The sequence below is a fragment of the Falco peregrinus genome, chromosome 12 (assembly GCF_023634155.1).
Source record: "Falco peregrinus isolate bFalPer1 chromosome 12, bFalPer1.pri, whole genome shotgun sequence".
Classification (NCBI taxonomy): Eukaryota; Metazoa; Chordata; class Aves; order Falconiformes; family Falconidae; genus Falco; species Falco peregrinus.
In genome coordinates, this window is record NC_073732.1 from 23,295,072 (window position 1) to 23,314,912 (window position 19,841).

General features: G+C 40.9%; 1 protein-coding gene across 1 annotated transcript in view; it reads left to right on the forward strand.

The window, feature by feature from the left end:
* SPATA16 (spermatogenesis associated 16) overlaps nucleotides 1-19,841 on the forward strand; it is an 87,318-nt gene that overhangs the window by 42,751 nt on the left and 24,726 nt on the right. The window contains exons 6-8 of the mRNA XM_005242847.3: nucleotides 10,912-11,056; nucleotides 14,572-14,718; nucleotides 14,958-15,070. Of these exons, the coding sequence (XP_005242904.3) occupies nucleotides 10,912-11,056; nucleotides 14,572-14,718; nucleotides 14,958-15,070 (405 nt within the window). The remainder of the gene's footprint in view (nucleotides 1-10,911; nucleotides 11,057-14,571; nucleotides 14,719-14,957; nucleotides 15,071-19,841) is intronic.

The following is a 19,841-nucleotide window of genomic DNA, read 5'->3' on the forward strand; positions in this document are numbered from 1 at the left end:
GGGTTTTCCCCTCCTGATCTATTTCTCATGGTTAAAGCAGTCTTTATCTTGTATCTCCTTTGGTTTTCTTCTCCTGATTTTGGTTTTATACTTTCCTTTGAACTTCTGCTATCCCTGACATCAGCTGCCAGGTGTCCTCTTTCTTCAAAACTCATCTTAAACATCCTCACATCGCTCCCCTCCTCATTACTAACTTTTACATATACCTTCTTCTTCAGCAGTGATCTGTTCCATGTGACTGTGTACCTCCTCTTAGGCACACTACAAGGTTTGTGCTGACAGGTTTTTAAAGCCAGATGGGTTTATAGTGAGGAATTATCTGACTTCCTGCATAAAAACACAACAGAATTGCACTCTTACCTTCCTGCATTGGTGCCAAAAGAGGAAAGCAGAGACTGATTTTGAGAAAGTTAACCAATCCCCATTTAAACAGTTTAATAATAAAAAATTTACCATAACCCATTTAACAGATGATTTGCTGCATGGTTGTCCCCTGTTTCTCCCCCACTTTACAAACTGGAATCTTGGCCAGTCCAAACTTCCAGCAATTTATATTATGCATTCATCTCTGAAAGCTTAAAGATCCTTTAGTACTTGTTATCCTCTCCCTGTATATGTACCTATGGATCATGATCAAGGCAACTTTAAATATTCTTTTTGATTAGCTTTTTGATTAGCTTTCTTTGATTATCCCCTTTAAAGTAAATCATCTATTTCTGGATCTTCTGTACAGTGATCTGCAATACCTAATGCCCTGTGTTGGTTTTGAATATTAATACCCACCTTCCGTTCCACTCTGAGATAAAGGTATAATGCTGATGAGAGGTGAAAAAGTAATTTGCAATGGATTATATCATTCAGTAAGTTGGGACTTTTTCTTTGTTCAAATATTTTATTCTGTGGATTGAAAATTTCAAGTTAACATATAATCAAATGGATGCATTCTTTTTCGTAACCCACTACGGAATATGCATTGGATGATTTGTGTATTGGCCATTAGATTAAAGATAGGCGAGTAAAATAGAGTTCATCACAATAAATAATACTGTGAAAGTTATTAAATGTATTATGGTAGATATTTTCAAAGTGGTAGCAGCAAGACAAAGTTTAAACTAACTTATTACTATAATCAGGTAAGCTTGCTAGCATTTGTCATCAGCAATGTGATTTCTCAGCTGGCGACAGCAAAACAAACAATGAACTTGAGATATTTCATCCCACAGTAAGAGTGCCTCTCCAAACAGCTCAGTTTTACTCACACCTTTGTAAATTATTTCCACTAGCTAAAAACTGTGCTATATAAGCTGGGTATTTCATTCCACAAGTAAAAACATATCGCATCCATACTACAATGTCAACAATGCCAACGTTATCAAACAGGAACTTTGCAAACATCTTGAAAGTAGCAGCCTGAGTTCACCAATATCTGCCGGCATGGACATCTTTGTATAAAGTGCCTTTGTTACCTAATTTTAAGCATCTCAGGCTTAACTCATTAGCACAGTACAAATGTATTTGCTTTTATTATTTCATTGTGAAAACCATGTGGCCTATTTGATACTAAAGTTTCTGCTCATTATGTGCTTATATCCAAAGTCAATCCCATCTAGCCAAAGTCTTACACTAAATGCCATTGCAGCAGAAACGCATACGTTGCAGAAACTAACAGAACCCCAGGAAGGCATTTCAAAGCTTGTAGGTTCATATCTGTATGCTTCCGTAACCATCTGTACTAAAAGCCTTAATTCCATAACGTAGCTAATGTGTATTTGCTACAGCTCAAATGGAGACCTTTAATTTGCATTGAAGTAAACTGGGCTTTTAGCTTTAGTTCCAGTTCAACCCCAGTGTTTTGGCCAAGACTGCAGCCATCACAGAGCTGCTCTTGGCACGTTGAAAACACTGGCTCTGACTGCTGCGTGTGGAGCTCACAAACTTGTGTTTCTGAGAATATTTCTGTCAGCTAAACTCAACATCACAGAGAAAGCTTCCAGTAGCACATGCATTGGCTGACACAGAGGTTTGGATATTCAGACATTTGTTTTGCTCTCTCATTGCTGTTATGAACATCAGGTGCTTCCATTTCAAAAATCTGGGCTGTTGCAAGCACAGAGAAATACACATATCACACAACAAAGCAAATGATAACCCAGCCCTGCAAGGTGGCTGAACACCTAGTGTGCAGCGATGAGTGCTGTCAACTCCTTTAGAGCTCAGCTTTATCTCACACCCTGTGGGGTGATGAGCCAAGGCAAGAAAGTTAGAAGGAAAAAGCTCTCGGCAGCCAAAACTTCCTCTACAGTCTCAGCCAGGGATGAGGCCCATCAGCAGTCCTGCACACTCATGTTTGACCCGTGTCCTGCTATGGAGCGTGAGGTTTCCAAGCTGGCAACGGCAGGGATGTTTTGCAATCCTCCTAATGGAATGACTGATAGGAGCTGACAGGCAGCCTCTCAGGGCAGCCTGGCCATCATATCACTGAGAAAATGTATTTCTCATTAATTCTTGAGGCTATTTTAGCAGATCATGCTGTGCCACACTTCACTGCAGAAAAGTCCCTTCTTTAATCAAATCTGGGGGAATATCCCATTGAGGTCAATGACTGTTGTGTGTACAGGCAGAAGTAAGTGTCTAATATGCGTAAGCCTATATTGTCTCAGAGGTCTGTGGAGATTGTTTCTGCTTTAAGAATTAATTTTGAATTTTCTTGTGTCAGAAAAGAGGTGACATTTCTCTTATCACTCTTCATAAAAACCAATAGGCAATCCTCCCTCTTCTGTATCTATGGCCATTTTGAAGGACACTTGCCTTGAAGCACTCAGCTTTTAATTTTCTGGTGGAAAATTGGGATGTAATGCTTTTCCTTCATCCTACACATTAGAACGAAAAGATTTTGGCCCATAAGCAGGGAGATCAGTTCATTCTTAAGACAATGCACTGATATCTAGATTATCTCAGCATGGCTTCTGACCAGTGCATGGATTTCTTGTGTTCTCATTGCCTCATGGCTATTTAATTATTAACATTTTTTCAGTGTAGAATGGGCCTCTTCCTATGTATGCCATTTCAGGGACTCAGACCAGTCTGGTTTTGGAATGCACTGTTTATAAGACATAATTCTCAGCTGCAAAAAATCAGCTTCATTCTGCTCTCAGGTACACTAATAAAAATATGGAGTAATTGAAAACTGGATTGAGAAGGCAAATAAAATAACATAACAGAGAGTTGCTATCATGTTGATACTGATTTGGGAGCTTCTTATTGCTCTTGTTATTGCTGGTACTTCCATTCCAGAAACAATTCTACATGTACAGAACTAAGGAATTAACATTTTTCTTGTGTTCTTTCACCTTTAATAATATCTACCTCCATGTGTTTTCTACCTACTTTATTTTTCTGGTACCAGATCATTCATAGTACAATAACTGTTGTTGGAATCGTACTTATATTTACATGCTATGAGAAGTTATTAGTTTAAACGTCACAATTATTAAAACAGATGGATTAATTGCTCGAATTTCAGGAAAGATGGATTTATTTAATACTAGCTTAATATAACAGGCAACACATACCTTGCTGTAGCTGTTGAAATCCCCAAATGAAACAAAATACCAACCCAATTAGGATTTTAATTGTTAACAGAGGCCCATAAATCATGTCTCAAAGATGCTCAACATGAACAACCTGGCCAGCAAAGCTCCAGACCATTTTAAAAACCTACAGGGTAGCTCAAAAGTAATGTGTATATTTCACAAGTAGAATTTTCAATTCATTCTGGCTTTTACTGGGTTGCAAAGCAGAGCTTTAAGATTTACAAAAGAAACCTGAGAAATCAGCGTAAAAAAAATATTTTGTGCAGTTCTCAGGCCCTTACTGTTCCCTTGAGTTGCAAAGGTCCTTAAAAAGTTACACATTCATTATCCTCTTCCCTTTTTTTGTATACCATCTCCTTTCTTTAGGGAGGTGAAACTACAGGCAGGAATTTGCGCCATTCCCAAGATTGCTACTGGTTATGTGGCCTTCCATTTGCACATCTGCTCTTGAAGAACTACAGAGACATCACACAAAAATAGATATAGCCACTTTTCAGAAACACCTCTACATACAGTCAACTTGTCTTCTACTAAACTAGCAGCCATTCAGCCACACAAAGTAGTTTGCTATTGCAATGACTTGGGCATGATTTCTCGCTGCCCCTTTGAACAGTGCTGTCCATTTTACAGGCTAACCACATCAGTCACTGTCTTTGGCTGGCTGGTTCATCTCTTCACATTTAAGTCAAGTTCCCAAAAGATGTTGAGCTCAGTGCTAGGAAGGACTGACATCTCCTTCAGTTAGTTTCTGCATTTTAGTTTCCTTTTGGTTTTTGGTTTTGGGGTTTTTTTTCCTTTTTGGGCTAAAAGTCCTGAAAACCCCCTACAGCAAGTGTCCCCTTTCTTCCAGAAGTATTTCCTTACCAGGGTCACTCCCTGTCTCTCAAGCACTTGCCTGAACCTCATGGTTTAAGCCTAACTGCCAACTAAGTACCACACAGCTGCTCGCTTACTCCCTGCCCCAGAGGTATGGGGAGGAGATATAGGAAAAAGGTAAAACTTATGGGTTAAGATAAGAAAAAAATAATAAATAAATTGAAATAAAATATAATAAATAAATAATTAATAATAATTGTAATTAGAAAGACAGAGAGAAATAAAATCCAAAAGGGAAAAATACCCCAAGTATGCACAATATAGTTGCTTACTCACCATCCACTGACCGATGCCCAACCTGTCCCCGAGCAGTGAAAGGCAGGCCCTGGTCAACATCCCCCAGCTTATATACTCAGCATGACATTCTAAGGTATGGAATACCCTAAAAACCCTTTGGCTAGTTCAGGTCAGCTGTCCCGGCCATGTCCCCTCCCAGTTTCTCATGCCCCTCCAGCCCTCTTACTGTCAGGGCCTGAGAAACTAAAAAGTCCTTGACTTAGTGTAAACATTGCTTAGCAACAATTACAAATATCAGTGTGTTACCAACATTATTCTCATACTAAATCCAAAATACAGCATCGTACCAGCTACTGCAATGGAATTTAACACCACCCCAGCCAAAACCAGGACAATGAATCGCCAGATGGATGCAGCATCCAGGCGCTGGCCAGCAGGTTCTGACTACATTCATGTACAGCACTCAGCGATGCTCAACCTTTAGCTCTGCCTGTCTGAGTTAAGATGTCTGTCTGAGCCCAGGCTACCAAAGCTGCTCAGCTGAGCACAGTTTATAATCCCCTTTCACATAAAAATAACCCCGCTGTTTAAACCTTGACCCATTCCTGACATAGCAGGAGCCATGTGGAGCTGACCCAGCACCTGCTGAGGACTTGTGATGGAGAAAGGCTTCTCCCAGCACTGGAAAGGCCGTCCTGCTGCTCAGAGCAGTCACAGTGAATTGCCTTATTGGAATTAGGGTATTTCTCACCACGAAATCTCTCGTATCTTTAAGAAAGGGGCAATATTAACAAAACTGGTTAAAAGCTGTGGGTTTGGCCAATAGCTTCACTTAGAGAACTGGCCTGTTCACGGGGGTGGTTCTTTGATGTTTGCACCCACTACCCCACTGCCCCATTGCAGATTTATGTCTGCCTCCATCACCACGCCAGGGAAGCGTGTCTGCACTGCAGCTAGCTGGGTGCGAGAGCCTGCCAGCATGGCACGGCACTCACGCTGCCTGTCCACGGGAGCTCAGCTCACTCTGCTGGACCGGCTCTGCTCACATCACAGCATCTCGGGGAGCCGCGAGGTCCCAGCTGGGGCAGGGGTAGGTAGCCCAGGCCAGGAGCCACCTCTGCAGGGATGCTTGGAGCTAGAGCTCCTGCCTGTACAGATACACACGGTAGCTACCGATGGCAACAAACCGTAACCCAAGCAGGAGCAGGGGCTCACCTTGTCAATGCTGTGGATCAGCCTTGCAAAGCAAATACAGCCTCTGTGTCATTGGTCTCAGGGTTGCTCCACTGCAGCAGAGAAACACTGAAATCCTTCACATTTAGCCCTGTGCTGAGATGAAAGGGGAGGATCCTCAGCTGGTAGCATGTGGTAGAAGAGCTGAGGACTCCTGTGGCACTCTGTGCACCTGAGTTTGTAAGAGCAGAGCAGGGGCTGGTGTGCAGAGAGCTTCCCAGGACCAGAGTGGCATCCCCACATTTCTGCTGTTTTCCCACCTGCCACCACCATGAACAGGGGGTTTCAGAGCAGCCTCCAGCCTTTCCCATAGTCTATGTATTCCAGGGTTTTTCTTTAATGAATAGTGATCTCTTTGGAAGAACATAAAGCATGGATTTCTTTTCTTCCAAAACATAAAGAGACACTTACTAGAGTATCAATCAGATCTTGAAGCCTAAGGTAACCTATTTGCAATACCTCTGCCTTTCAGAAGTCAGCAGAATACACAGATCTATCGCTGTGGCACTCTGCAAATCCGCTTTCAAAATACACTGCATACAAAATAACTCACAGAGACTTAAATACGTTAATAACTTAAGAACCTAAATAAGCTGATATTTGATGTGACCTACATTAATGGGGAGGCATTACATGGCAGATAAGCAGAAAGTTCTCATCTATTGTATAATACACGATTTATTCTTACCATAAACATATTGAGAAAAGGATATGCTCTGGCATTCTGTCTACTTATTTTTCCAGCAGAAAAAAAAATATATAAAAATGATGTAAGAAGATCATGCTGTTGAGAAGATATTCATATCACAACAGCAACAGACTTAGTGGCAGGGCTGCCAGATACTTCTTTAAGGTTGCAAATATATAGAGAAAAGCGCATAGGTTGCACTGCAGTGTGCCCATAATTCTAACTACCAGCCTGAGTGGAAGCAGTTCATAGAAGAGGCTAATGGCTTTACCCTGACTGATATCATTGCATTAATAAAAATCATCAATAAAAGCATCAATTCCTGCTGTACTGTAAATGAGACAGTGGCTGAGTATGCACTGCAGCTGCAAGATAAGGCACTAGAAAGATATCTAAATTTTTGGCTAATTCTAGATGTCAAGATAATTGGATTTTCCAAATTAAACCTTTCTGTAGTTAAAGAGGATTAAGGTTAGGGACTGTAGCAGGGAAAGCTGCTGTCACTGTTATGAAGAATTTTTTGCCACAGTGTCATTTTTCTTCTTCTATGTCTGCTCTAAGCAGGCAAAATGGCAAGATCTTCATAAAAATATTGAAGTAGCTCTATCATTTGCTAGCAAAAGTTGGCATGGGAAGGCTTTGTTTCTTAGGCATCTACCTATCCGTTTTATGAGCTCTTAACAGAATTTTAGTGGGTGTTGAAGGGACAATATAAGATTGCTTAGGCTAAAGTTTAAGTTTTACTAAAAGGTCCGTGAAATGTAACATTACTAGGATAGAATGCAAGGATATTGCAGAGCCGAGCTGCTCAGGGGAATATGTGGTCTTGGGTCAAATACAAGTTCAAACACTTGATCAAAACAAAGTTCGTTGTTTAGGAACCTCTTTTGGCTTTTGAATTGTCATGATAGCAATGTATGTCCCTCAGATTTTGTGAACACTTGCGTTTCTTGGAGGAATTAATTGGTATTTCAATAGAAGTGCTGACAATATAAATACTCCTTGAGACATTTTGTCTCCAGATGGTTTCTCTGCAGACTTTCTCCGATTCCCCACACTTCCAAAACAGGCATATAAACCTCCTGACATAGCAGAGCATGAGTCAGTCCCATAACTTCAAAAAGAAATCTTCCCTATCATCAGACTACTTTGCACCCTCTTCTTGAGCAAGTTCTTGCATCTTTGCTAAAGCAATAGATTTTGTCTGCTGCTGAGGTAAACCACCAAATTCAGCAGACTCATGTCAATCATAGTGTTTACATTATTGTGATTTGCTAGAGGAGCACTTTCTCATGGTTTAAACTCCTCTCAAGGACTCCATTTTTCTAACTCTGCTTGAATTGAAGGCTGGAGTGTAGCACCATGTGCTGAGATATTGCTGCAGGGCTCACTTGCAAGATATGCAAAAAAAAAAAAAATCATCTTTCTTTATCCTCTTTATCAGTTTAGCAGCTACCCCCATACTCATGAAAAAGCCTGACACTTCTTCCATGCCAAGGCCAGAACAGCAACACCCTCCCCGATGTATCTATGAGGACATTGCGGAAAGGACCCTTCAGATGCAGACACCGAAACACATGCAGATTGGAAAAAACAGTTGTCCTGCCCTCTCTGCAAGGACTCTCCTGCGAGTCTCTTGGAGCCATTACAATCCTCTCCACGGTGTGACTGTATCTTGAGTAGCTGCACAGTGTACAGCATGACAGATGATGTTCTGTAGGCATCCCTGTTTCCTGGACACGTTGCCAGATATTCATCCACGGGTATGGACTTCAGTGCATAAAGTCTTAAGCAGAAAGATCCTTAGGGATGGTATCGTATAAAGTTTTCTCCTCCAAAGTTTTTATGGGCTGAAGTTTTATATCCTTAAAGACTTTACCTCATAAAAATCCAAGAGGATAATAAAACAAATAGCATCTATGTCCAGGGTCAGTAGCTTGGGGAAAAAAAATGCTCTTGGGTAATAAGAATACCTTCAGTAGCACTACTGACCAGGAACTATGGCTCTGTTCTTTTCTCCATTGGCTGACATTTTACCGTTATGGCCCTCTGAGCCAGTCGCTATTTGCATGCTGTGCAGAACAGCCATGGGGACATGGCTGTTATTATATTATAGGTGTGACTTTGAACTGCTCTTGAGGATGATAAAGCCAAAAGTGAACTTTGCAGGCAGGATACAGAGCTCGTCTGGTCCAACTGCTCAGTTTCATCTCACTGCCTCGCTCCATGTATTTTAAACCTGAAGTGTACAGATACACCCGAAAACATGTTACATGCTCGTATTAACCCAGATTAGGAAATGGCTGCCAAACTATAGAAAGTAAGCAGAACACCCAACCTCTCACACAAAATAAGGCTGACCTAATTCTGTGGCTACATTTACACATGAAATTCAGTAAAACTTGAACAAGTAGGCCTTTGCTCTTTTAAAAATGTACCTTGGAAAGCTAGATCGGTACCATTGTTTTGCTACTGATCCTCTAAGGGCCCCGAACGACAAGATAATTAAAGTCCATAGAAATATGAAATCCCAAAATCACTTTGCTACAAATCAGTGCAGGCTAGTAAGTATTCCCATAGGGAGGAACAGGCACGTATCCATTCATGGGCCCCTGAGCTCCTGGCAGGAGGACACACTCGCTATTTTCTGGTCTGATACCTCTAGATCTGTGGCATTAACCACGGATAACACAGCTGTGCCCATGGAAAGCTGGAACTCCTCCTCACTGGGGAGGGAATGTTATTACTGCCCCGGGTGGTCATGATACTATCACACACATTTGAAGCTTGTTAATTTTCCAGGGCTAAATACTGGCCACTCCAGACTGCTTCCATTCCAGTAAACGAAGGATAATGGGCTGACTAGACATAGTAATCCAAAATACAAATGAATCCCCAGTGATACCCTTGACACCCAGGTCGAGCGTTCAGTGTAAGAGCATTTGGGGTGCACATACGGCAACCTACCCCAATCTTTGCTCAAAACTATTCTAGCATTTCTATGGTATTTCTTCACACCCCACACCAATAAACAGGATGGAAATAAACTGACATAAGACCATATCAGAGGACCTGTTGTCAAAAGCTGTTAAAGAGAAGGACCTAGATACCTGACTAATTGGCACTCTCAGCCTTCCATTCTAGGTTGGTGGGAGCAGTCATCAGCTAAACAAATGACTCATGGAGGCACACTATGTCTTGGATAATTTTACATAGGTGGAGGATAAACTGCGGAACAAAACTGAGGACTTGTCAATAAAACACCAGGCTAGTCCCATAATGATATCTTCTGTGAATCATTTCAGTGTACAAGATGATCTGGGAGATTCATACACCCCGTTAAAAAAATATATCTTTTCCTCTCATGCTTTTCCAACCAACTCTATTAACTTGCTGTTAGTATTGTCGCTATTAAACATGCTTACGCTTCTGCCAAGATAGATTAATGAAGCCTTGCAGTTCCCCCAGTTTCCAAAAAGAACTGCCCACGTCAAGACAACAAAATCTTTGTGGGCAACAGTAGCAGCCTGAGCAGTGCTGAATGTGATCTTCCACAAATCCCAACCCAGGAGGAACTGCAGCTCAGCCTCCCTCACGCTGATCGATAAGAGTACTGAGCAAGGCTGTTTCCAGGCTGGTAGCTGCTCCTGGCAGCTCCAGCACCAGTTCATTGGGGTCCACTGAGTGTGAAATCCACCTCTCAACATCAGACCAGCACAATGCGTCATTTGAGTCATTTTTAAGGGATGACAAGGTTCATAAGCTTTGTGTTGCCCTCTGCACAGGAGTGAATTTCATTCTTAATGTAAATGGTGTTTAAATGCAATATTTTAAGACTAATATTCCATACAGGCACAGTGTCTGATTCATGCCAACCCAAGGGGTAATATGAATGCTTAGTATTGTTTAACCAGCTCCCAAGGACTGAATAAAACCCTCAGATGAAAGATGTGACCTTCAGAGAGCATGGAACCACTTTTTCTTTTCATCTAAAAGATAATTTATCTAATACTTTTCTCCTCATTGAAGACATTAGGCTTGCTGCACTGAAAACTGTTTACAAATGTTCTTTCTCCATTAAATTGATTTTCTGAGTATAGATAGGCAGTGTTTTCTGGAACTAATTTAAATTCCCCTCTAATTAATATTCAAGACCAAAATATGTTATCTTTGCATGACTGTGCAATTATTAAAGGGAAAATATCATCTGTGAAAGTAATTATTTTTTTTTTTTAACTAGCCATTAACCAACATGAAATGTATAATTTCTTTGCCTTTTTTTAGGCTATGTTTGAGGAAGCCATCAGTGAAGTATCATTTTCAGTTATGTATACACCATTTGTGACAGAAGTCAAAGCTGACAAAATAAGCAAGATAAAGGACATGTTTGCTAAAGAGCGCCCTGATTACGCGGAGCACATATATGCAGGTAACAGCAGATTTCACATGCTCTTAAGAACTGTATACGGTTTGTGCATGTGTGGAGTTGGCTGAAAAAGTCTGAGCGCTCCAGACATTTCTGCACTTCTGGCAATGGAAATGAACTTCTGAGATTTGCTCTATGATTGTACATGATTTAGGTAATCAAATCAATGCTTAGGCAAAGTACAGGCTTTATACTGCAAATTCCCATAAAGTTGATTTTTATCCATGCAGCCCCATGCTTCCATTGTTGAATTTCATTATTGCAGCTAATCTTTTCTTCAGAGGTAGATTTGCAGTGTATCTCAGTGACAGTGAGGCTCAAGTTCATCCCCATCTCCGTGGATTTCCATCGGTCAGCAATGGCCAACCCTGCAGCAGAGCTTTCGCTTTCCAAAAGTATCCTCCCTCCTACAAGCACTAATGGACTGACCGCCACCTTTGAGAGCATCTCGGCTGCAGGGATGGGCATAGCCACATTTCCTTCAGCCTGTTGAAGGCAAGTAGGATGCAGAGTGAACAAGGGCTTTTTGCAGAGCTTGTTGTCATCTCCTGGCAGAGTGAACTCAAATAGCATCTCCTGAAGTAAACAGATGCTTAAATTCTGGTGACCACAGCCTTATTTCAAGAGGAATGGCTATTTTAGTGCCAAGTGCTCCACTGCTAATAAAAAAACCCTTTCCTTTTGGTATAATTAATTACAGCTCACGAGTTGGAAACGTGATGTTCATGTTCAATTCTATACATTTTGCAGAGAAACATACTCTAGTTCATATATTACAGTATATCATTTAGTATCTGCTGCTTCAGTATCTGTCAGTGAATCAAGGTGAGTAATGTAGATGAGCTGAAATAATTAGTAGGAAATAATTAGAAGTACCTCCTTAAGGACATTTCTTGCAGCACCACAGTGTGTATATGAATACCTTACGATCTGCTGGAGTAACAGTTAAACTCGACAATCTTAAAGGTCTTTTCCAATCTAAACAATTCTATGGTTCTATGACATTTTGGCAAAAGAGAGGCAGGAGGATAAAAGGCATTTCTTATTATTATTAACCTGGTGACTTGGAACATAGCTGACCCTGATAACACTTGCCTTTGAGTTGGTGATTGAGAAACATAAAGGGAAAAGTACATTTTTCAGGTCAAATTCTGGGAAGCCCCTGTCTTCGTCAGACAAACTAGGTGTGTTTTAGACACCTCTCACTGCTGCTTCCAGCAGGGTCATCGAAAAGGCTGATGTGCTTCCCGCACCCTGCCAGAGTTACACCCAGGTCAGACGGATTAGTCCTTGCAGCATTGCTGAGCCCCAGTGCTCAGCAGACAAAATAAGGCTCCCAAAAGGATACACATTGCATCTTTGGGGAAGAAAAGAAAATCCAGTTGAAACACACAAATAGGAATTAGGAAACCAAGTGTTTACCACAAAACAATGCGAATATTTAACACAAGTAAACTTGTCTTGTTTGGGTTTGTTTCACTTTAAGAAACCAGCGTGAAACTAGACTGTGTTGTGCAAGTTGCAGACCACCCATGTACTGGGTTTGTGGCAGGAGCTTTAGGGCGGTTCAAAGAGGGAAAATAAGGACATATCAATCACAGAGGTTGTAAAGTCCCTGTCTACTGTTTACTTGCTTATGTGACTTTGTGGAGAATTTCCTGGAACAAAAGTCTTGGCATTAAAAGGAGTATAAAATAAAACTCCCTGATCCAATTTTAAAAAAGATAACTTCGTATTTCACATAAGCCCCTCAATGTACAGCAAGGGTGAGGTTTTCTGAAACTAAGTTTGTGGTTTGTGTTCATGTATCGCTGGATGACTTTGAAAGTGTCACAAGTCACTTTTTTACTCCTCTCATTAAGGAAAAGGAAGAAGGGGAGGGGGGGAGGGGGGGGAAAAGGGGGAGGGGGGGTAAAAGATGCCAGTCCTACACTTTAGTCAAAGTTTAGTTATAAAACAGACTGAATAAAGCCAGTTCTTCCTTCAAATGTGTTTGTTTACAAAAACCTATTGATTAAAAGAATTGCTTCAATTTTAAACAAGTTTTTCTGAGTGCACATCTGGGGATTGCTGACGTTTCTAAGAATTAAATGGGATGGATAGCCAGGAAAAAAACAAACAGTATCAGGGTTTTGAGAACACAGTGGTGTGAGAGATCTCACACAGCTGGGACCTCTCCCAGCCTCCCTCCATCCTGTGCTGGAGACCCTCTCAGACAGAGCAGGCGCAGCTCTTTTTGCTAGACTTGATACTGGGATAACTCACAATACTGTTAGGTGAAGCCGACCAGAGCAGTAGGGGTTACTCAACTTACCTATTGGGATCTGACCTAAAATCACACTGCTCACCAAAAAAACATCACAGGCAACAAGTTTAGCTCATTGTTGGTGCAGTACCACTGAGCATTCAACCTGCAGGTCTGTATCTTACATAGGAGAAATTAAAACTATGAGCAGAGCCCATTTTAACAGTGGGTGTGAAATACCAGACGTCTCACGAACATGTTATTTTAAATAACCTTCCTATTCTGTAACAATCATCTGCCCAATTTTAGTCCAAGTTCTGCTGGAGTGTAAGGACTGAATTGATTTCCAAGTTTCCCTTACTGCCAAGGAAAAGGAACAGCTACACATTTACATCCAAGTGTACAATGCAGTTTGTTGCAAAATTGAGAATCCATCACAAGCAGAATATGCTGCAAGGGAATATCAGGTCCACTCGTTTTGATTTATGTAGGGGTAAGTCCGGGGAGCTCTGAGTGGGGTTCTCCATTTGTCACTGTGACCGTGCAGCCTGGCATCTTAAAAGCAGGGCTCACTGAAAACAGAGCACTCCTTTGTGAAAAGTGACACTGACATTCAATCTAGGTTTATATTTCGCAGGGGGAAGGGAGGGAGGAAAGGGTTGGTCTGATTCCCTAAGCAAAGGTGATTTATACAATTGCTTTGAGCATCTGTCCTCACCGAGGTCGGGGCAGACGGACTCAGGTGCTACACAGGTTTTTTTGTCAGCGGCAGTCACAAACTCTGGACAAGCCACAGCACAGGCTGTCACATGCCAGCTGGGTGGATCAGAAAGGACATGCAGGAAGCCTGAGACTATGGTGGTAGTGATGGTAAAAGCACAAACCTATAGGAAATAAAACCTTACAAATTCAGGGAGCAATAGAACAGCTTCTTTTGCAGTTAAAATATCAGGATGTTACGTTACCCAGGTGTTGAGTTATTAATGCTTTGGCTGATCAGCATTGAAAAGTGCATAAGCAGAAAGAACGCCTTTTATCTTATGCGTCAGCAAAATTTAAGCTGTTGATTCAAAAGGGTGCAAAGGTTGGAATTTCAAAACCCAGTTTTGAAATAGCTGGATGGGTTGGTTTTGTCACCTTTGTTTTGGCAAGCTTTCTAGATTACTTTTCACTCCTCCTTAGTCTTCCTTTTTTTTCCCCTCCAAAAAAGTAACGTCTCTTACAACTGAAAAGACATGTGACAGTGGAAATCATTTTCATTTCCATATTCCAGATCCTCGTGGATTTCACATCCTGCCACAGACAGCTGGGTGGCCATCTCTGCCTTCCCAGAAGTACTTACTGACTCTGGGCTTTAGAAACAAACATATTGGAAAAATCCTGGAAAGGTGGTCAACAAGAATACTGCCAATCTTTTCAGGTATGTCAACTTGCTTAATAGCTGGGATAGCTCAGGGGTGACCTCTACGATCCTTGCTAAATCGGGGGGGTCAGGGAGTTTCTTGGGATCCATTTCTCTGTGCCGGCAGCCCTGACTGTCCAGACAGCTCTCCTCATCCTCTTCTCTCCTCCTCCAGTTTACCCATCATCCTGCTAGATCCTTTATGGAAAATGTATACAAATAAATACAGTATATGGTTTTGTGATTTCATTCCCTAGACCGGGAAACACCTTTCAGTCCTGTCACAGAAGAAGAAACAGTAAGATATTGGGTTAACACCGGGAAAAAGATTGTGCCAGTAATGGATTTTATAAGAAGCACCAAATTAACTGTGAGTATAAAATTCACTTGCTGGTGTGTAGTGTGTACGGCAGCAGAAGCCTGTGCATGTGTGAACGACGTGTGCTTTTTGGTGGGTAATGCATTCCGCACATGTTCCTCCTGTGTCCGGAAATGCTCAGTGAATTGCATTAGGAACAGAGTTCAAATGGGGTTTAGATACTTTTAAAAAGTAGCCCTAACTATTTAACAGTGTACCCAGTTTATATAAAATCACTTTGCATGCAATTTTCTCAAATCTTTATGGCCTATTATATTATAACCCTACTTTCACATAACCACCAAAACTACTTGCCCTATTTAATACCCATAGTATACTACACATATCACCAGGATCTCCATCAAGAGTTAATAATTGCTACTTGAAGCGTTTCTAGTGTTTTAGATCCTGATCCCTACGTAGTGAAGTATGTGAAATAACCTTCAAATCTGTTACAACCATATTGAAGGTATATTAGTTAATTCTACTCCATACTTTCTGCAATAATGTACACAGCTTTTTAGCACCATGGCTTTTGATTAGTACAAAAGGTCAAAAATCAAATTTGCATGTAGACTAGACTGTTTTAATGCAATTCTTAAATTATTCTCCTGAAAATAAGTGGAAGAAGCCTCTCCTCCCCAGATTGTAAATGCTAATGTTAACGCTTTTTCCCTAGCAATAACAGTTTTTTAGTTTTCTCTGTGTTGAAGGAATCACAACCATTTCCTCATCAGTGGTGTCTTAGCAAATCACAGGATTTATATTCTTAGGTTTTGATACCAGATAGGACGTTGACAAAAACTGCTACTTAGCAACCCCTAGCAAAAGAAACATTAGCTAGATATTTGGGGAAGCTATATCTCCTTTACTCTCAGAGAGCAGCTGCTGGAACAACAGTAAGTGCTTGAACTCGCATGCTTAGTGGGAGGTAAAGGTGCTTCGTGTTTCACCAAGATGGGCACTCGTAAAGCATCTGCATCGGTGTGAGGCAGGTGGAACAGGCTGAGGGCAAACACCCCCAAAGAAACACACAGCTGCTGCTTTCCAGTTCTTTCCCGAAGCCATGTGCTACTGGCTTCAGATGACCAAAAGCCCAGGTTATTGATGTGCAGGCTAATAGAAGTGGCATCTCTGGGAAAGTGAAATATCTGTTACTGCTGTGTGCATTGGACTTTGAACATTTAAGCTAGAAGTATAAACAGACAGTGGGTTGGGTACTGGATACAGAATAAAACCCTGGTCTTTCTGAAAGCTGCAGTAAAGCTCCAATTTAAAAAAAAAAAATAATAACCCCACAATTCTCTATTTGGATAAAACATAGAGCTTTTAGAGGTGAGAATCCTCTACTGCGGTTATTCAGTCTCTAATGAGTATGAGAAAGAGAAAAAACCCTTGAAACTGGGTATCTTTTGGATTCCCCATAACCACCCTATTCTGTAAATGAATTTGGAGGAACAGGATCACATGGTTCAAGCAGACATACTTGGTATCTGGTATCCAGAGTACAAGGAAAAGAAACTCATCACATAAGAGATAAGAGCAGAGTGGTGTGCTAAGATTGCTCAAGCCAGTCCCCACTAGCTGTATGAATTTACACTGCTCCTACACAGTAATATTTTCTACCAGCTCTAGACCTCACCTCATGCATTTAAATATTTTTGCTGAAACAAAAGAAGGCTCCCAAAAATGCAGAGTGAAGTCCCAGCACCACTGAAGTCAGCAGCAAACTTGCCTTTTGTTTGAGGAGGTCAGCATAACATCACCATGGTTCAAACAAGGTCAACCCCAGTGCCACCTCCAGCAGCAGCCAAGAATGGGATAGCAGGTTTGAACCACGGTCCTACAGATTTATAATCAGCCATCAAGGGGTCAGTGTGGGAGCTTTAATGGAGGGGAGGAAAGCCCCAAGATAGAAGAAATTATCACTGAGTTTGAACAAACAGCTGCCAAATCCACATCTGTTATGGGTGGAAACATAGTCACTTTTCCCTTCCATTTTCATAGTGTTGAATGATCCAGGCAAGGCAGAACCTCTGACCCAAAGAGCAAATGACAAAGGCAATTATACCTGATAATACAGATAGGCACAGGGCCAGAACTGCTCTGCTACTGGTGATTAAAATCTTTTTATGGGCCTGACAGATTTGGCCATTTTTGCTTCCTTGAAAAAAAAATTCTTAGAGCTAGAAAAAAAGATTCCATCATATTTCCATCACACACTAAATTAAAAACTAAATTAAAAAAAATCTGCAAGACAAATTCAGATACAGACACTAGCTTTACAACTTACTTTGAGAAGAGAAACAAATATATTTGGTTTGTAATAGAACAAACTTTCTGCCCTCTACTTCATTTGCAAATGCAAACCTACAATCCAAATTGCTGTCCTAAACAGGTTTTTTTGACAAAAACATCTCTGTGCTAAAGCGGAGTTTATTAAGCCATGGCAACCCTTAATATAAGTCTATTTTGCCACCTCAGTTTTGCAGCTACACAACCTAGAGTTAATTATATGATTTATACACACACCACTGTTGGTAAGATGTGAAGTTAAAGGTTAAAAAAGCAAAGCATTTTCTATTGCCCCCCCCCACACACACACACACTTCATAAAGAACAGCCAGTCCCGTTTCAATCAAGGGGATATTTGTGTACTGTAAAGCAAGAAGCATTTGAGAAAGAATGTCACAGTCTGGTCCCCTCTGGTCCCCGTGCAGCATCAACTGCTGCTGCTGGGGAAATGTCATAAACCTCATCTACCCAGAAACACATAGCATGTCACAAAGGTTATTTTATTTGCCTTTAAAAAAAAAAAAAATATATATATATATATATATATATATATCAGTCAGACGTTCAGCTACTCCTGTCCCAGTCAAGATTACCAGCACTGACAAGTGGTTGTTCTGTCAAGTGATTTCACTGGGCTAATTCCTGCTGCTTTCTCCACACCGAGTTTGCCTTTCTCCTGCTGTAGTCCCCCGTTGATGGCACATGATGGTACTTAACAGGAGAAACAGTGGCCAGGGGGACTTATTAGACTGCTCATATTATAAAGGTGAACAAAACCTACCACATGATTCACAGCATGATACCTACATTTACAGATCTCACTGTTTTGTTGTCTATGTTTTAAGTAGAGGGAAAGTGTTTACTACATACAGACTTCAGCGCACACACTTTCTGGAAGATACCAAGGGCATTGAAGAAACATTATGATGGATTTTTTTCTGCTTGTTATTTCAATACACTACAAAGGTGCTTGCAAGACATAACTTCATTCAGAGTTTGAGCTGAAAAATAGTGGTAACGACTCCACAGAAGAACTGCTGGGGGGCATTCAACTTTTGCAAAGTGGTGCTCTTAAAGCTGATAGTTAAACATGCCACATGTATTGGATATGATAGATTGTGTTTTAAATCCAGACTGACCAGCCACTTTGCTTTTCCTTGTCTTTAGCTCTCAGCAATTAAACTTTATTTATAAATAGAAGCAGCATAGCGGATGACTCCTTTCTTGAGTATAGAGAAAAGCAAAAAATGGGGCTGTCATCCCAAAATTCTCAATACATGAAAGGACACATGATTCACTCCTCTCACATGCTCTCCAGCTCCTTCTTGCAATGAAAGCCTGTCCTAGCTTTGGTCTGGTTGTTAGTGCTGGTTATTTAGCAATAGCAGGTAAACTCCATCCAGAACAGGCTTATCTGCTTTTTCATCCCAAAGTCAGAAGAATGAGGATGTCTCAGAGCCGATCCTCAGGCACTGGGACCTTATTTTTCTCCTAGAACGAAGGTCTTTAAAGATGCCTCTGGGGATAAACACCCTTTCGAGTCTTTTTTTTTATTATTATTATTTTTTAAAGTTTAAATTTAAAGGGAATTCATTCAGCAAAAAGTTTTCTGGGGAATGCTCTCTCCTGGGAGGACCCCTGCCTCAGACAAAACTGCCCATTATGAATAAAGTCCTCAAAAGAAAGTCCATCAATTGCTCTTTTTTACCTTTTTCTTTAAATTCTCCCTGGAATACCAGACAAGAGGGGTGAAGCTCATCCATAAAGTGACATAAAGTAACAGCATCATCATTCAATCATTTATTGTCTTAATATTGCATTAATACTGCATTTCTAACCAGGATGCAACTGCAACTTCATATACTGCATTTGTTGGTTCCTTTGCTACCTGATTTCTCAAATGTGTATCTCTTTTCTTTGTTAAAGGAGCCAACTCTTTTCCACTGAGGTCTCCATTTAAGTTTGCTCTTTACTTAACCTTCACTGTGCCTACCTGAGCTGGTTTCATCTTCATCTGATTGCTTGGCCACTTTATTATGTTTCTTTACTGCAGCTTAGTAGCCCCTTGAATTCTGCTATAGTTCATGTAATTCTCATCATGTGGTTCAGCTCCCCGTGGAATTTTTTCTCCTGCCAGCAGCAGTTATTTACTTTCTCTTTCTGCATTTTTCATTGTCACTGAAACGCCACCTCTGACAATGTTCAACCTCCTCTAATCCCTTCAAGAAAAACCCCCACTGTCAGTTATTTATTTATTTACTTCCAACCTACTGTAAACTTAAATAGCATTGCCACGTCCACAGAGTGCATGTTGGCACAGGTGCCCAATTTGTTTCCCATAGCTACATGGCATGCTCTCATATTTTTCTGGAGAGTCAAGCAGAGAAAAACTTGTTTTCTTTTTGCCTTTACTTTCTTAATCATCGGAGAAGCCCCCAACAGACACAGCATGATAAGAAAGGATTTTTACCTGCTTGCTTAGCTGATG